General features: G+C 34.3%; 1 protein-coding gene across 1 annotated transcript; it reads left to right on the forward strand.

Annotated features, from left to right (window-relative positions):
- Window positions 1-11531: 11531 nt before the first annotated feature.
- LOC140877247 (benzoate carboxyl methyltransferase-like) lies at window positions 11532-15887 on the forward strand. Its single transcript, XM_073280780.1, has 4 exons — window positions 11532-11582; window positions 12155-12565; window positions 13669-13926; window positions 15525-15887. The coding sequence occupies exons 1-4, from the start codon at window positions 11532-11534 to the stop codon at window positions 15885-15887; spliced, it is 1083 nt and encodes a 360-aa protein (XP_073136881.1).
- Window positions 15888-17216: the final 1329 nt, after the last annotated feature.

Raw genomic sequence — 17216 nt, forward strand, 5'->3', positions numbered from 1 at the left:
AGCCATAAAAAGTGGAGAAGAAATATACCTAGCATTGATAGGCGAGGTAAAGGAGGAATCTACACTTGAATTAGAAGAGATTCCGATAGTACAAAAATTTTCGGATGTCTTCCCTGAAGAACATATCTGGAGAAATTTCCGACCGTGAAGTAGAATTTGAGATTAATTTGGTATCCAGTGCCGCACTGATCTCAAAAGCACCGTATCGAATGGCTCCATCATAATTGAAACAATTAAAGGAGAAACTCCAAGAATAGTTGGATAATAATAAAATACGACCGAGTGCATCTCCTTGGGGAGTCCCGGTCCTATTTGTAGAGAAAAAATGTGAGTATGAGGTTGTGCATCGACTACCGAGAGCTCAATAAGATCACAATCAAGAACAAATACCCTCTCCCAAGAATTTATGATTTGATTGACCAACTTAAAGGAGCTACAATATTTTTCAAGCTTGATTTAAGGTCAGGGTATCACCAATTGAAAGTCAAGATAGAAGACATTCCAAAAACAGCCTTTAGAACAAGGTATGTGCATTATGAGTTTATGGTGATGTCATTCGTACTAACCAATGCACATGCACCATTCATGGACCTCATGAATAGGGTATTCAAGACATTCCTTGACAAGTTTGTAGTGGTGTTTATTGATGACATTCTCGTATATTCACCTAGGGGTGGCAAAAATTCACGAAATCTCGACCCTTTCCGAATCCCATCCCATTCCCATCCTGAAAAAATCCCAACCCGAAATTTTTTCGACCCGAACTTTCGGGATTTTTCCCGTCCCGGTTAATATTGGGAGAGGGATCGGAAATAAAACTTATTCCCTATTGGATTCCCAAACCGTCCCGAAATAATATAATAATATATTTTATTAATAATTTTGTTAATATAATAAGCTAAATATTCTTAGGTTTCATCTCATATAACACTTAATTGTGGACTTAATTCGCATAATTTTTATTGTTGGAACGATCAAATTGTAAAATCACGAAATGAAATTTTATTTTTGTGTATTTTTTTAAAATATATTAATAATTTAATTAATTCATATGTATAATTATCTAATTAGAACAAATATGTAGAACAAGACTCAAGAGATTAATTTGACAATCTATTTAACTAACTTTATTTAGTAATTGTATCCGAATATTTTATTATAATTATTCGATACATTTTTTTCTTAACAAAACCTTGAAACATTATCCAGAATATTTTAATATTATATTTTTTAAGTTGAATATTTATTTTTATTTATGAATATAAGTGTCTATATAGTATATTTAATAACATAATCACATTTTTTTTATTTGTTTGAATGAAATTTTGAATATGAAAAAAAAAAATTCGGGATTTTTTCTCCCTACCCGACGGGATCCCGAATGTTCGGGATCCTGAATAGTCGAGTCTCGAAATGTTTCAAATAAGAGATCGGGAGAAAAAAAAAGTTTTTCAATTCTTTTCGGGACGGGAGTTGGGTAGAGGGTTTACGGGATGGGTCCCGACTCTATTACACCCCTATATTCACCAAGTGAAGAGGAAAGAAAGATCAATGCTACTTAGGGAAACAAAAAATTCTTACTTTGTTATTAACACACACACACATATATATAAAGGTACGTACATTTCTATTTATTTATACTAATTTTTGACTGGTGAATAACCCATAGACAAACAATGTTATTACTAATTTGAAAGACTAATCAACTCATGTGATTCATGATTTTCAATTTAATTTGAGATCTTAATCATTTTTAATTTATAGCACATTACATTTTAATTTATTAATAAACTTTACAAAATGACTTCTTGAGGCCGCCAGCTCTGTTAAGGTTTATGGTAAATTAATAAATCACCAGATTTGTAATGGAAACTGTTGTGTGAACACGGCGATGGTTCTTCCTGTAAATCGCGAGATATTCAGTTTTTTCTGAATGTTCTTCATGATAACGAATTTAATAGTTTATTCAAGATGTTGCACAATTTCAACGAGGGAGAAGAAACCTTTTGCACATTAAGATCTGGGGATTTTATATATGGTTTGCCGGGGTCTTTCTATAGTAGGCTATTTTCGAAAAAGACTCTTCACTTCGCTTATTCTTCGTGTTGTTTTCATTGGTTCTTTCAGGTTATTGTCATGCCAAGTGCGCACATAAACTGCATTTTTTCTAGATAAAATGCTTGATAGATTAGTTTAATATAAAGGGAAACACAAACTCATATGACACAGTCTCACGGACCAATTTCGTGAGACAGATCTCGTATTTGAGTCACTCATGTATGAAAAAACAGTACTTTTTATGTCAAACATATTACTTTTTATTGTAAATATTGGTAGTGGTTGACCCGTCTCATACATCTATGAGAGAATTTCACAAAAGACATACTCAAAGGGGAAAGACCAGACATGCCATCAAGCCAAAAGGCTTTTGATGCTATGATGTTTTTTCATTCATACCATTTGGTGGATAAAACACCATGATACCCTGGGAAATCCCAAGCTATATCATCGGATCTGGGTCAGGGTGAGAGGTCCGAATGAAAAGGGTTGTGAACCCAGTTTCAGATGAGAAACCCAGGATGGGGAAGAACTCGAGGTGTTGTAGCAAGCTCGGGCAAAGAAAGAGTATATCTCGAGCTATCGCCTAATGTATGAAGTTTATACGACTATGACAAATCTTGCATAGTCATCGCCTACTATTCAGGAGCATGGCCTCCCCACATTGCCACGCTTCCGAGAACTACGACAATATCACCCACGATTTAGGATCGTGGCCAATACCCGAAAATATCTGAGGAGTCCCTCTACTCCAAGGTCTATAAATACCGCCAGACAGGTATCATAGAGGGTATGTTCACTATTTTCCAAATTAGCGTATATTCTCTATATTTTTCTAAGCCCACTATTTCTTTCTAGTCTTTTTGCTGACTTAAGCATCGGAGTGGTCCCGACGGAAAATCTTCCAGCGCCCCACTAACGAGCTTTTTGTTTTCAAGTGTGTGCAAAGCCGATTACAAGGAAACATCTGTTATCTCGACATCCACTTGTCCTATTTTCACTTGTTACCCGGTCCTAGGAATCGCCCACCCCAACTACCCAATTGCAATCCGGGTACTCGAGACCTCATAATATCATCACACAAAAGTTGTGTTTTGCACCATTATTTTATCCAAGTATATTGAGTTATGCATCCTTCATCATCCGATCAATGAGGCCAACGGTGCCTGGCTAGCTTACTGGTTCATATTAAATGGTAACTGATGATGCAACAAAAATTCAGGTTCCACATGGATTGGAGAGCGAGAATGAAGAAAACATATACATAGCATTTGGTAGCCCATCGGAGGTGCTGGACGCTTATGCCGAGAAATATAGAAGAGACTTTTTCACATTTCTTAGCTTGAGAGGTGAGGAAATGGTGCCTGGTGGCCATATGGTGCTGAAATTTATTGGAAAAAGGGTTGAAGATCACTCTTCCAAAGACGACTGTGCCCATTCGCCATCCTTGCACAAATGCTTCTTGACATGGTTACTCAGGTAGTTCTGTTTCTTTTCTTTTTGTGTTCTCCAAACATTAGTACATGAAGGTACATAAAGTATTTTTATGAAAAATTTAAGACGATCACGTGATCCTTTACAGCTCTATCTGGCTTTGGCACTTTGATCATGCCCCCGACCACAAGAGAGGCTTTTGCATGTTTGCACAATAAGCAAACATATAAACAATTTTGGGTCTTATATGTTCATCTCTTGAATTTTTTATTATATATATTGTCAAATTTCAGTTCTAATCCTTTTTATTTGTGTTTTTTTTTGTTATTTTAATCATTTTACAAATCAGCATTCCCATAAACTTGCTAAAAATCAAAAGTTTGACAAATAGAAGATCAAAATCGCAAATGAGCAAGCACCGTATTAAGTTCATGAAACTTTTTGTACGTACAGGGACTTCTCCAGAAAGATGATTTGCATTCTTTCAACGTGCCAATCTACATGCCCTTCCAACAGGAAATCGAGTCGATAATCAGCCAACAAGGAACTTTCAAGATCGAAAAAATCGTCACCTTTCCAGTTCGTTAGGATGCAAATAAAGACACAGACGTATCGCCTTTCGACAAAACTAGAATTGGGAATCTGATATCAAATTGTGTTCAAGATTTCATGAAACCTAATGATGTCGATTTTTTACCTCGGGTTCGATTTGGTAGAATGAATCCTCCAACTTCTTTATAAAACAGGTCGGGTCGGGCACCACTGAAATCTGCACAAGCAACAGCTAGGTCAGAAGGCGCCGAAAGTTTTTTCGGCGTGACCCCTCTGATGCCTAAGTTAGTGTCTTGAAGGCAGAGGGTATGATTAATGCAAAAACTAAGAGATATGGGTGCGTGAATATAAGAGTGAGGGTGAATGTATGATGAATGATGAGTAGTGAATAATGAATACTGAATAATACAACCATAACAATACCTGTATTTATAGGAAAAAATAGAGTAAGTTACCTAGTCGAATTATAACATGTCATGTACTAGGACTCTTCATCCATTGGATCCTCTTTAAGTTTATCTCTATCTTATGAATATTTAAAAAGATCCAAGCTTATCTCATATATATCAGAGTCCTACTTGAACTCGAAAAAGATGCATGCGGCCTATTAGGCCCAGCCTAGGTCGGCCCATAAATACCAGCCCTGGTCATATCTGGTAGACCCATTATAAACGGGCTCGGGTTGAAATATTTTCTCGGGGTAACAATAGTACCTCCCGAACTGGTCTAAAAGAAGAATGAGTTTAGACCAATAATGTAGACCGGACCCCGAACTACCTGTGCCTTCTTTGGAAGTCCTAGGTTTGAATCTGCGTGATGTGTTTTCAATGAACAGCCTAGATAAAGGTCTGATTAGAACCGAGCTCGAATAAAGAGCAATAGACGACAACTTAATGAAACCGAGCTCAAATAAAGAGCTGTAAATAACAACTGATGTTGCCGAGCGGATCTGGCTTTTAAGATAACCACGAGTTGCGTGGGATTACATGATGTCAAGCTTGGTCGGGCTTTGGAGAATACCACTTACGTGGATTTATGACGCCACTGATGGGGATTTTTTGATGCCACTAATGTGGGCTTTTGATGCCGGACCTGCCCGGGCTTTGCGTTCCACTGATGTGGGCCACTGATGTGAACTTTGAGTGCCAGACCTTCCTGGACTTTCTAAACCACTGACGTGGGCTTTGAGTGCCAGACCTGCCTGGACTTTGTAAACCACTGATGTGGGCCACTGACGTGGGCTTTGAGTGCCAGACCTTCCTGGGCTTTGTAAACCACTGATGTGAGCCACTGACGTGGGCTTTTGATGCCGGACCTGCCCGGGATTTTTAAACCACTGATGTGGGCTTTGAGTGCCAGACCTGCCTGGACTTTCTAAACCACTGATGTGGGCTTTGAGTGCCAGACCTGCCTGGACTTTCTAAACCACTGACGTGGGCTTTGAGTGCCAGACCTGCCTGGGCTTTGTATACCACTGATGTGAGCCACTGACGTGGGCTTTTGATGCCGGACCTGCCCGGGCTTTGTAAACCACTGATGTGGGCCACTGACGTGGGCTTTTGATGCCGGACCTGCCCGGGCTTTGTATACCACTGATGTGGGCCACTGACGTGGGCTTTTGATGTCGGACCTGCCCGGACTTTGTATACCACTGATGTGGGCCACTGACGTGGGCTTTGAGTGCCAGACCTGCCTGGGCTTTTGATACCACTGATGTGGGCCACTGACGTGGGCTTTGAGTGCCAGACCTGCCTGGGCTTTGTATACCACTGATGTGGGCCACTGACGTGGGCTTTGAGTGCCAGACCTGCCTGGGCTTTTGATACCACTGACGTGGGCTTTGATGTGTTGAACCATAGATTGGGCCTTACTGCGAGATTGCATGCCCATATGTGATATTATTGGGCCTTATAGCGAGATGGCATGCCCGATGTGATATAATTGGGCCTTATAGCGAGATGGCATGCCCGATGTGATATAATTGGGCCTTATAGCAAGATGGCATGCCCGATGTGATATAATTGGGCCTTACAGCGAGATTGCATGCCCGATGTGATATAATTGGGCCTTATAGCGAGATGACATGCCCGATGTGATATAATTGGGCCTTACAGCGAGATTGCATGTCCGATATGATATAATTGGGCCTTACAGCTAGATTGTATGCCTGATATAATATAATTCAAACAAAAATACAAGGAAATGGAAGTGCAATAGAATATTGCGTAACGCATGACTTCACATAAAAAATTTATAATGAGATATCTCAAAATTTATCGCAACAAGAATAGTTTGCTAAAAAATTATACAACTTATCTTTATTTCTCGAGTGACCGAGTAGGCTTGACTAAGTTGTCACAAGGTTTCAAAATATGGTGCCCCATAGTAAGTGACATGAGTTAAGTCCAGACAAGGTTCATTAAGAGGCCGAAAAGTCCTGCAAGAGACATAACGAGAGACCACAAGTTTATTGTCAGTTTGGTAAACTTGTGAAAATGTCTCGTCTCTGAGACATTTGTCATTGTATTAAAGGGCTTGCCACATGAAGCTTGTGAAGAAATATCCAAGAACAATAACCAGATTAAATAATGATATATAATTGAAGCGAGAAAATCATGAAATTATGTGCATTAATCATTATCAAAAGAAGTGAACTTTGATAATAAAAAACATTGGTCCATAATTCGACCAACATAAAATTTCAAACGAGAAAACCTCAATTTCGCTTAACTTCATAAAGATTTACAGAATAATTTCGTTCAAATCCCAAATCAAAACGAGAATAATAATTTTAATCTAGAGAGTTTTATGCACCCAAGTATTTAAACTAGCTGACAAAATATAAGAAAAGCTCAGATACAAACCAAAACGTGCATCTAACTTATAGTAAACACAAAAATACGAGTCTAATCTTATTATAATATTGTACGAAAAAATTGGTGAAATCCACTTGCTGCATAAAGAATCAGATTTTAAATATGGTCTAAGAACTTTACCACCAAATATCTCGGAACAAGTGGGTATCCTAATGATATAATAGACCAAGCATTCTCATGTTTCCAGCCCATAGATGCCAAATAAGCCATGCTTAATCAAGAGAGGACTCGAATAACTCCTCTTGATAAATATCATATTTCATTCTTTCGAAGAGATCAATTCCCGTAACATATTCATGGGATGATTTTCCTTCGTAGAGTTTAAGTGAAAATTGATGAAATAATATTCAAAACTTCATGTATGTAAGTCATCTTTAAGCAATGGATATCGGACTTGTGATCCAAACAAATTACCTGAATATTCATGATGTATGAAATAGGCTGATTACCTATGACAAGGAATATTCCCGACATTTAACTAATTGTGCGGAATTCTCAAGAAAGATTATATATATACGAACTTTTGAATGGCAATATATTGCAGCACCAAATTATATGAACTGAAATATTTTTTAAGCAAGCAACTCTTATGAGATGATTAACAGATTCCGGCACTTCCTAATACGAGTTCATGGCAATATGGAAAGATATTATCCTATTAACCATACAATAATTAGGCAGAATAAAATCAAACTTATCTTCGAAAGTGGCAAGCCGATAAGTGTTGCTTCGAGACCACCCCCTTATAAAAATAACTCATGCCTTGGACATGAATTTACATCCCAATCTTTGATAGATCAGTGCGATGAGAAGGGAAAATTTCATATTGTGGGATTCTTGAAGAAGAATTAACAATCCCATCCCTCAAAAATCCAAATCGGATGCCAAAATCTCAAAAACCCAAGCTGTTTTGTTTTGAGCACGGGAACAGTGAAAGTTTTGCTTCGATTTCCGGTGACTTTCAAGCAAATCGCACGGAATACCCAAAATAAGTTTTATTGCGCGACACACGACTTTCCTCGGCAAAATATTGAAGATAGATACAACGATTGATGGGGCTCTTTGGTCTGAGATATGCGCTTATGAGTTGGCTACGCGGTGGTAGGATGGACTTGGCCCGGCGGTGGCTGTCGGCGGTGGTGCGAAGCAATTTTTAGGTGGTGGTTTGGGTGACGGCGGGTTTCGTGATGGGATTTGGCTTCGGTTGTTTTTTTTTTTTTTTGTTTTTCTCGATATCTCCTTTCACCGTAGGATAAAAAAAAGTTATTTTTTTCTCTCCCTTAATTCAACCATGTAGATAATCATGGGATTATATTTCGTTCCCACAGACGGCGCCAATTGATGATGTCGATTTTTTACCTCGGGTTCGATTTGGTAGAATGGATCCTCCAACTTCTTTATAAAACAGGTCGGGTCGGGCAACACTGAAATCTGCACAAGCAACAGCTAGGTCAGAGGGCGCCGAAAGTGTTTTCGGCGTGACCCCTCCGATGCCTAAGTTAGTGTCTTGAAGGCAGAGGGTATGATTAATGCGAAAACTGAGAGATATGGGTGCGTGAATATAAGAGTGAGGGTGAATGTATGATGAATAATGAGTAGTGAATAATGAATACTGAATAATACAACCATAACAATACCTGTATTTATAGAAAAAAATAGAGTAAGTTACCTAGTCGAATTATAACATGTCATGTACTAGGACTCTTCATCCATTGGATCCTCTTTAAGTTTATCTCTATCTTATGAATATTTGAAAAGATCCAAGCTTATCTAATATATATCAGAGTCCTACTTGAACTCGAAAAAGATGCATGCGGCCTATTAGGCCCAGCCCAGGTCGGCCCATAAAATACCAGCCCTGGTCATATCTGGTAGACCCATTATAAACGGGCTCGGATTGAAATATTTTCTCGAGGTAACAGAACCGATGCTTGTTAGACAGTTTGAAGAGTTGATAGATTTTGATGTTTTGTTTGAAAGGTACTCAGTGAAAATTGGTGAGTACTTCTCAAAGGAGAGGACATCACATCATATGTTGGCCATTTCTATGACCATGCTGTGATTGAAAAGACGATATATACGTTTCTAATAAACGTGAGAGGATCAAGTACTACCTCGATCCAGTTAATTTTAGATCGTGTCTGGAGAATTGTTGTGTCATTTCAATCTTGTATTTCTTTTGGGTTTTTTCGTAACTGTTGAGAGGTCTTGGCCTTGTCTCGCTCTTGTGTCTGTGTTTTTTTTCTTTGTTTAAAAAGAAATATGTTTCGAATAAAGTCCCATGTATTACACACATTTCATGCCATTTAGGGTCTGATCAAGGATACGTACACTAAGCCAGATTTCGATAGTGTTTGGGATAGTTTTTAAGAAGCACTTTTCAGATTTTTCTTAAAAAACATTCAAGAAAAATTTGATAAAGTGCTTCCTAGAAGCTCTCCCAAACACTAACGAAGTCTGTGAATCCATCATTAACGTAGTGTTTGGGATTTCTTTGAGGAAGTACTAGGTTTGAGAGATGGTTTTTTTTTGTTTCAATACCCATATTCAGTTTCATAATATTTACGTTGACGTTAATTTTTTAAAACTGTACAATAAATAATAAAAAATTAAAAATTATTTTTCCATTAAAGTATTTTTTAACAAGACAAACAATCGTAGTTTTAAAAAAATAGTTTTTGAAGAGTTTTGAGATAATTTCTTAATTAAATATAGCGTGTAACCCGAACCCAAAAAATCTCAACCCTAATCCGATATTTTTATGATCAACTCAGGTCGGGTTCAATTTTGACACCCTTAAAACCGCATAATTAATATAAAATAAAAAATAATATATTAATTAGAAGTCTTTTTGAGCAAGACAAACAATTTTAGGTTGAAAAGAAAAGGAATTTTTAAAATATTTTGGGATACTTTCCTAATTTAATAGAGCGTACAACCTTTTATATAAGATTTTATGTACACATAGCATTGTTCTATAATAGTACACATATACACGTATATACATATGATATTTAAGTGTAGAAAAATGCTAGATGTACACCTTGTAGTGTACACCTTGATTTACACCCTTACTTAAAATTTTCCTAATTTTCCTCATTAATTGCAAAATACCCATGATAGGTCGGGTTCAATTTTGACACCCTTAAAACCGCATAATTAATATAAAATAAAAAATAATATATTAATTAGAAGTCTTTTTGAGCAAGACAAACAATTGTAGGTTGAAAAGAAAAGGAATTTTTAAAATATTTTGGGATACTTTCCTAATTTAATAGAGCGTACAACCTTTTATATAAGATTTTATGTACACATAGCATTGTTCTATAATAGTACACATATACACGTATATACATATGATATTTAAGTGTAGAAAAATGCTAGATGTACACCTTGTAGTGTACACCTTGGTTTACACCCTTACTTAAAATTTTCCTAATTTTCCTCATTAATTGCAAAATACCCATGATAAAAAATAAATATCTAGTTGATCAAGGAAAGTTTTATAATTAATAAGGAAATGTGTAAACCAAGGTGTACACCGAGGTGTACATCTAGCATTACTCTTAAGTGTATGGCCTGGATAGATATGGGTCACTATTTCTCGATGATCACCAAATAAAACCAAAATAATCTCTACTCTCTAGACTCCAATCCATGAGCCAAACCTTTTTTTTTCAAAATATTTTCCAAAATGAAATCTTGTATTCTCCCATATAACGTCCAATCTTATAAATTACTAGGGATGACAAATTGACAATGGGTCGAGTATGAGTAGGATATCGTGTCTCCATCCCCATATCTATTTATTCAATTCATCCCCATACCCATATTCATACTCATCGGATATTCAATTTCATCTTCATTCTCATACCCGTCGGAGGAATTGGATATCCATACCCTATCCATATCCCCATTTATCGTATCTACTCTATACAATTATATTTTTTTAAATTTGAATTATATTAATAAAATTATACTTATTTACTAGATTTTTATAAAAAAAATATTTAAGAGAACAATAAAAAAAATGAAACATATATGAAAATCTACAACCTAAGAATTATATAAAAAAATAAAACTCCTACAAAATAACATTAGATTTATACTAATAATTTTAGTTGTTCTATCCAACTAACATAATTCAACAAAAAAATTAAATTAGAATTTATTTAATATAAATTAATATGTATATATATTTATTTATATTTAATAGGGTATCGGGTCGGGTATGGGTAGGATATTGCTACATCCTCGATCCTCCGTCCCCATATACGAGATTCTCATACCCATTTATCTATTTATTTAATCGGATCCAAAAAACGCCTCCATACTCTCTTCCATTCAGGTCGGATATTGGATATTGTTTATCAGATTCGAAAGAAATTGTCATCCCTATCAATTATTGCCAAACATTTATGGTGGGCAATTATTCAACCGTCTATAAATTGCATTAATTAATATATCCATGCTGGGCAATTATACTTCTATCTTCTAAATGAATATAATATGCATATATAACATTAATTTACGCATAACACATACATATATTTTCATTTCTTTGAATCTACATCTACAGTAGCAGAAATGGGGTTGAAGAAAATTCTTCATATGAACTCAGGAAATGATAAAACTAGCTATGCAAACAACTCGAGCTTTCAGGTTCATCCTCTATATATATATATATACTTTTATCTTACTCTTCATACACGCAGCAATTCTTGCATACTGACTTTCTCTTAAATAACAAAATATTTTTTAGGATTAAATATACATAGAAAAAACATACTAAAACAATGTCTTGTATTTGAAAAACTAGACCGATGGATCATATGGACCTGAGGGGGATAGATATATATTATTTATATATAAATATTACTAGGGTTTGTCTAAAAATTTATATGATCGATGGAAGTGGATGGTATATATATATATATATATAGATTTGATATTATTAGCACCCATGATGTGCACTTTTGTGTGCACCGCTAACGTGAAATCCTTTACATCCAATAGGTGAAAGGCACATCAGCAGCACACAGATAAGTGCACATGATAGGTGCTCACCATATCAAAGCTATATATATATATATATATATATATATATATATATATTTATAATCGTAGTTACTCAAGGAATGCTTAATTATTTTATGAAATCTGCATTCGATATATAGCCTAAAATAGTACTCCAATTCGACTTTATATATGTATGATCTCATTAAATGTTGCAGAATTTTGTGATATCAAAAACATGGGATCTTGTGGATGAAGCCTTAAGAAATATAATCGAGAGTGATGGATTCTCCGGTTGCTGCATGAACATGGTCGACATGGGCTGCGCGTCAGGGCCAAATGCGCTTTGGGTAGCGTCTCACGTGATGGAGAGTATTCAAGATTTCTATAACACCGGAAACAGCGGTTTGCCAGAAATTCGGTTTTTCCTGAATGATCTTCCCGGTAACGACTTCAATAGTTTATTCAAGCTGGTGGAAGATTTCAACGAGGAAAAACGACTTGTTTGTGGATCAATTAGATCGGGGTGTTTCGTATACGGCTTGCCGGGGTCTTTCTATACTAGGTTATTTCCAACAAAGAGTCTCCACTTTGCATATTCTTCATGCAGCCTTCACTGGTTGTCTCAGGTTAAATGCGTCATCTAATTTACATTCATCTCGATATATATTATATATAAGCTGGGAAATTATATATCATTACAAATCATACTAGACATCTTATATATGTATATATGTGTAGTTAAAAGACCAAAAAAAATTTATAGGCTAATTAGAAGAATTAATGGTTTAGGGTTGACAATAAAGAGTACATGACATTTATTTATATAGGCTGCGTTTACTTAGTGAGATTAATTATATATAGATAAATAATACTAAGACTATTCAACTAATTTCTTAGGATGTGGAATAATGATGGACAAACGATAACATGTTTACTTTGATTGATCAATTTTGTAATTGAAATTATGATTAAGTGATAAGTTACAATTTTGTCATTTGCTTATATTAATATATTGAGATGGATAAATTTGAGATTTTTATTGAAGAATGTAAATTATTTTTAATTGACCAAAATTATTGAATATAAATATTATTAATTATTTAAAACAAATTTAATAAATTGAGTTAAAAAAAAGTGTCCCATGAATAAGGATAAAATTAATCCAATGAAATGTATTAATCATATCTTAAATTATTAAAATTTTTATTCATGTTTTACAATTTTTTAAAATGGGATTTTCATATTATTGTTTTTGGGAAGTAAGGATATTAATGTAAATTTTCTCACTTAGAAAGATAATTAGTAAAAATGATTATTTTAAAATTTTGAGCACAAATACCCCTGAAAATACGTACAAACAAGAGATTGCGTATTCAAAATTTGAAAACATGGGAGGTATGTGCTCAAGATTAAAAAATATAGAGAGCTAATAGATCATTTTTTTTCATAGAAGGTTTTTAGCAATCTCAATATTTCACAAGGGTACTATATGCATTTATCCCGATACTTATTTATAGAAATCTATATCTCTAGTTTAATAGAACAAGGACTCTTATCCTGGAGAGACCTAATCAAATAAGAATATCGATATCCTTTGATCGAGTACTTTGAGCTTCAACAATTCGGAAAACAGAAAAGAAAAAAAAATGATGATCGAGTACTTTGGGCTTCACTTGCGGCTGTACACAAGTCTTGCATGTGATCATATTAGGCAACAAAATTTCTGCAGGTTCCTCAAGGACTGGAGAGAGAGAACAAAGAAAATATATACATCGTGCTTACGAGTCCACCGGAGGTACTTGAGGCATATGCGGAGCAATATAGAAGAGACTTGTTCGCATTTCTTAGCACGAGAGGCGAGGAAATGGTGCGCGATGGGCGCATGGTGTTGACATTTGTAGGAAGAAAGTGTGAAGACCTTTCTTCCAGAGATGAATCTGTCCATCTCACCATGCTTTCACAAACACTTCTTGAAATGGTTGTTCAGGTACGTACTTTTTATACTTTTTTTTCGGGAAAAATCCCGGTTCAGTCCCAAAAGTTTGAACATATTTCCGGTTCAGTCCTAAATGTTTGAACGTTCCCGGTTTGTTCCCAAATATTTTCCAAAAATTCCCGGTTCAGTCCTAAATGTTTTTATGTTTTCGGTTTGGTCCCAAATGTTTTAAAAAGTTTTCAGTTAAGTCCTAAATGTTTTACGCTCCAGATTTCGTTCTAAATATTTTTTAAAAATTTTCGGTTTGGTCCTTCCATCTACAAGCAAAGCGTGATAAAAAAAAAACTTACAAACAAAAGAAAAAGTTAAATAAAATAGAAGGTAATAATAATAATAATAATAATAATAATAATAATAATAATAATAATAATAATAATAATAATAATAATATAATATAATATAATATAATATAAATTATGCAAAAAAAAATTATAGAATAAAAAATATTTGAACTGTGCAATCTTTTAGTTAAAAACATTATCAATCACAAACAAATAAACAAATGTTTTAGCAAATAACTAGTATTACTTATTTCACAAAATATTTAAAATTTTCAAAAAAAATTTCAAGAGAAGAATACTTATGGCTAACAATTGAGAAAATATAATGAATTATTTGACCACCGTTAAAGTAGTGATATGAAATTAAGTTTTATTTAATAGTAAATTTTTCTCAAATATTAATTATTTAAATTATAAAAAGAGTTTTAAAAAGATATATATCTTTTTCCAACCTCCAAATTTTTTCTTAAATGTGCAAGCATCATAAATGAGAATATAACAAAATTAATAGAAATGTGAAATAACATCATTAAATTTTAATTCCTCAAGTTTCGTTTATTTTATTTAAGTTTTTATTTTGTAGCATCATGAATTTAATATTTTCATTTTGAACATTGTGTAAAATTGATTTAAATTTGGATTAAAACTCTAATAAATTTATGTTTTATTTACAACTTATTTAATGTTAAATATATAATAAATAATATAAAACTCAATCATAAATGATATAGCACTACGCGGTGTTAGTTTTAATACACGATTAGATGCAAGGATCAAGCCGGAAAATTTTGAGAAATATTTGGCACAAAATCGGCAAATGTAAAAATATTTAGGACTGAACCGGGAATTTTTTAGAAAACATTTAGGACCAAACCGGGAACGTATAAACATTTAGGACTAAACCGGTAACTTTTGAGAAACATTTAGGATTGAACCGGGAACTTTCAAACATTTAGGACTGAACCGGGAATGTGTCCAAACATTTAGGACTGAACCGGAATTTTGCCCCTGTTTTTTCATTCTCTATAATTTGGGGAAGAAATAGAAACCCAAAAAATTTAGGACAGGTTAAATCATGCATGCATGCATGTGTTTCTTATAATAAAAAATATATAAATATTTGTAATAAAAATAATTTATTATTTAGACATTAATATAAATCAAACTATATATCTATATATATATATATATATATATATAGACATTAATATAAATCAAACTATATATCTATATATATATATATATATATATATATATATATATTTCTCATTAATTAAGTTCATCAAACTACTGATCATCATGCTATAGGGACTTCTGGAGAGAGATGACTTGTACTCTTTCAACGTGCCTATCTACATGCCGTGCCAACAGGAAGTCGAGTCGATAATCAACCATCAAGGGTCTTTCAAAATCGACAAGATCGTCGTGTTTCCAGCTCGTTGGGATGCAAATAAATATGCTGACGAATTACCTTTCGATAAAAACAGAAGCGGAAAGCTAGTAGCAGATTGTATTCGGGCTTTCATGGAACCGATGCTCGTTAGCCACTTCGGGAAGTCGATCGATTGTGATTTTCTCTTCCAAAGGTACGCAGAGAGAGTGGGCGAGCATTTAGCAAAGGAGAGGTCATCAGCATATCAGATGTTGTCCATTTCCTTGAGCATGAGCTGATTGAAACTAGCTAGCTAAAAAATTATATGTAATATTAATCATGAACTATACTTTTAAAAAAAATATGCATTGTAGCTATATATAGGGGGGGACTCCGGAGCAAGCCTTATTCCTGAAATTTGATGTCACAGAAGAAAATTACAAAAAGATAAACATACATATCACCAAAATTATACTTGTGTCCCAATAAATTGTATAAACTATGTGTATAATGCTTTATTTGTTTATATTTTTAATTAAATGCTTTTAAATGAAAAATAAATTTTTTGGGCCACTTAAATTTAATTATTTCAGGTTATTGTCCATTAAATATTTAAATTTTGGTTTTGGTGCAATAATTTTGTTAATTTGTTTCTTTGTCTTTTTAATTTTAGTCATACTTGACTGAAATGTGCTGATGTAACATTGAAAAATACTTAAATGATATCAGCAAATGTTGATTTGAAAGTAAAAGTTATTGATGTACGTGTCTTGCAATATTACATCAACAATGGCATCAAAATAGTCCAAATTAAATTTAGTACAGCATCAATACAAAATTGATAAGTTAGTGGACCAGAAAATATTTTTTTCCCTATTTTAAAAGTTAAAATTATATTATATTGGAGTATATAATTTTCTAATTAATATATGTGTTTAATTAATAATTCTAATATTATAGCTTTATCATAATAAAATTTTTATATAATATATATTTGTTTTAAGATTTTTAATCAATAAAATAACTTTGAAAATTAAAATGTATCTCCAATTGAATTTTACGAGTACTGCAGATTTTGCGAGTTGAGCAGTTGTTTGCCAAGCTGTCTAAGTGTGAATTCTGGTTAGATCGAGTTGTCTTTCTCGGTCATATTATTTCTGAAGATGGGATTTCTGTCGATCCCAGCAAGATTGAAGCGGTTACGAATTGGCCTAGACCTACATCAGTACCTGAGATCCGAAGCTTCATGGGTTTAGCTGGTTATTACCGTCGTTTCATCGAGGGTTTCTCGTCTATTGCCAAGCCAATTACCCAGCTAACTCAGAAGAATGCGCCTTTTGTTTGGACTCCAGATTGTGAGGCTAGCTTTGTTGATCTGAAGAGGAGATTGACTAGTGCTCCAATTCTTTCTATTTCGAAGGGTACTGGAGGTTTCACAGTCTATTGTGATGCTTCTAACCGAGGCTTGGGTTGTGTTCTTATGCAGCATAAGCATGTGATCGCGTATGCATCGAGACAGCTGAAACCGCACGAGACCCATTATCCGGTTCACGATCTTGAACTAGCTGCAATCGTCTTTGCACTGAAGATCTGGCGTCACTATCTTTATGGTGAGTCTTTCGAGATCT

Source organism: Henckelia pumila, chromosome 2 (genome assembly GCF_033568475.1).
Source record: "Henckelia pumila isolate YLH828 chromosome 2, ASM3356847v2, whole genome shotgun sequence".
In the NCBI taxonomy this organism is placed as follows: domain Eukaryota; kingdom Viridiplantae; phylum Streptophyta; class Magnoliopsida; order Lamiales; family Gesneriaceae; genus Henckelia; species Henckelia pumila.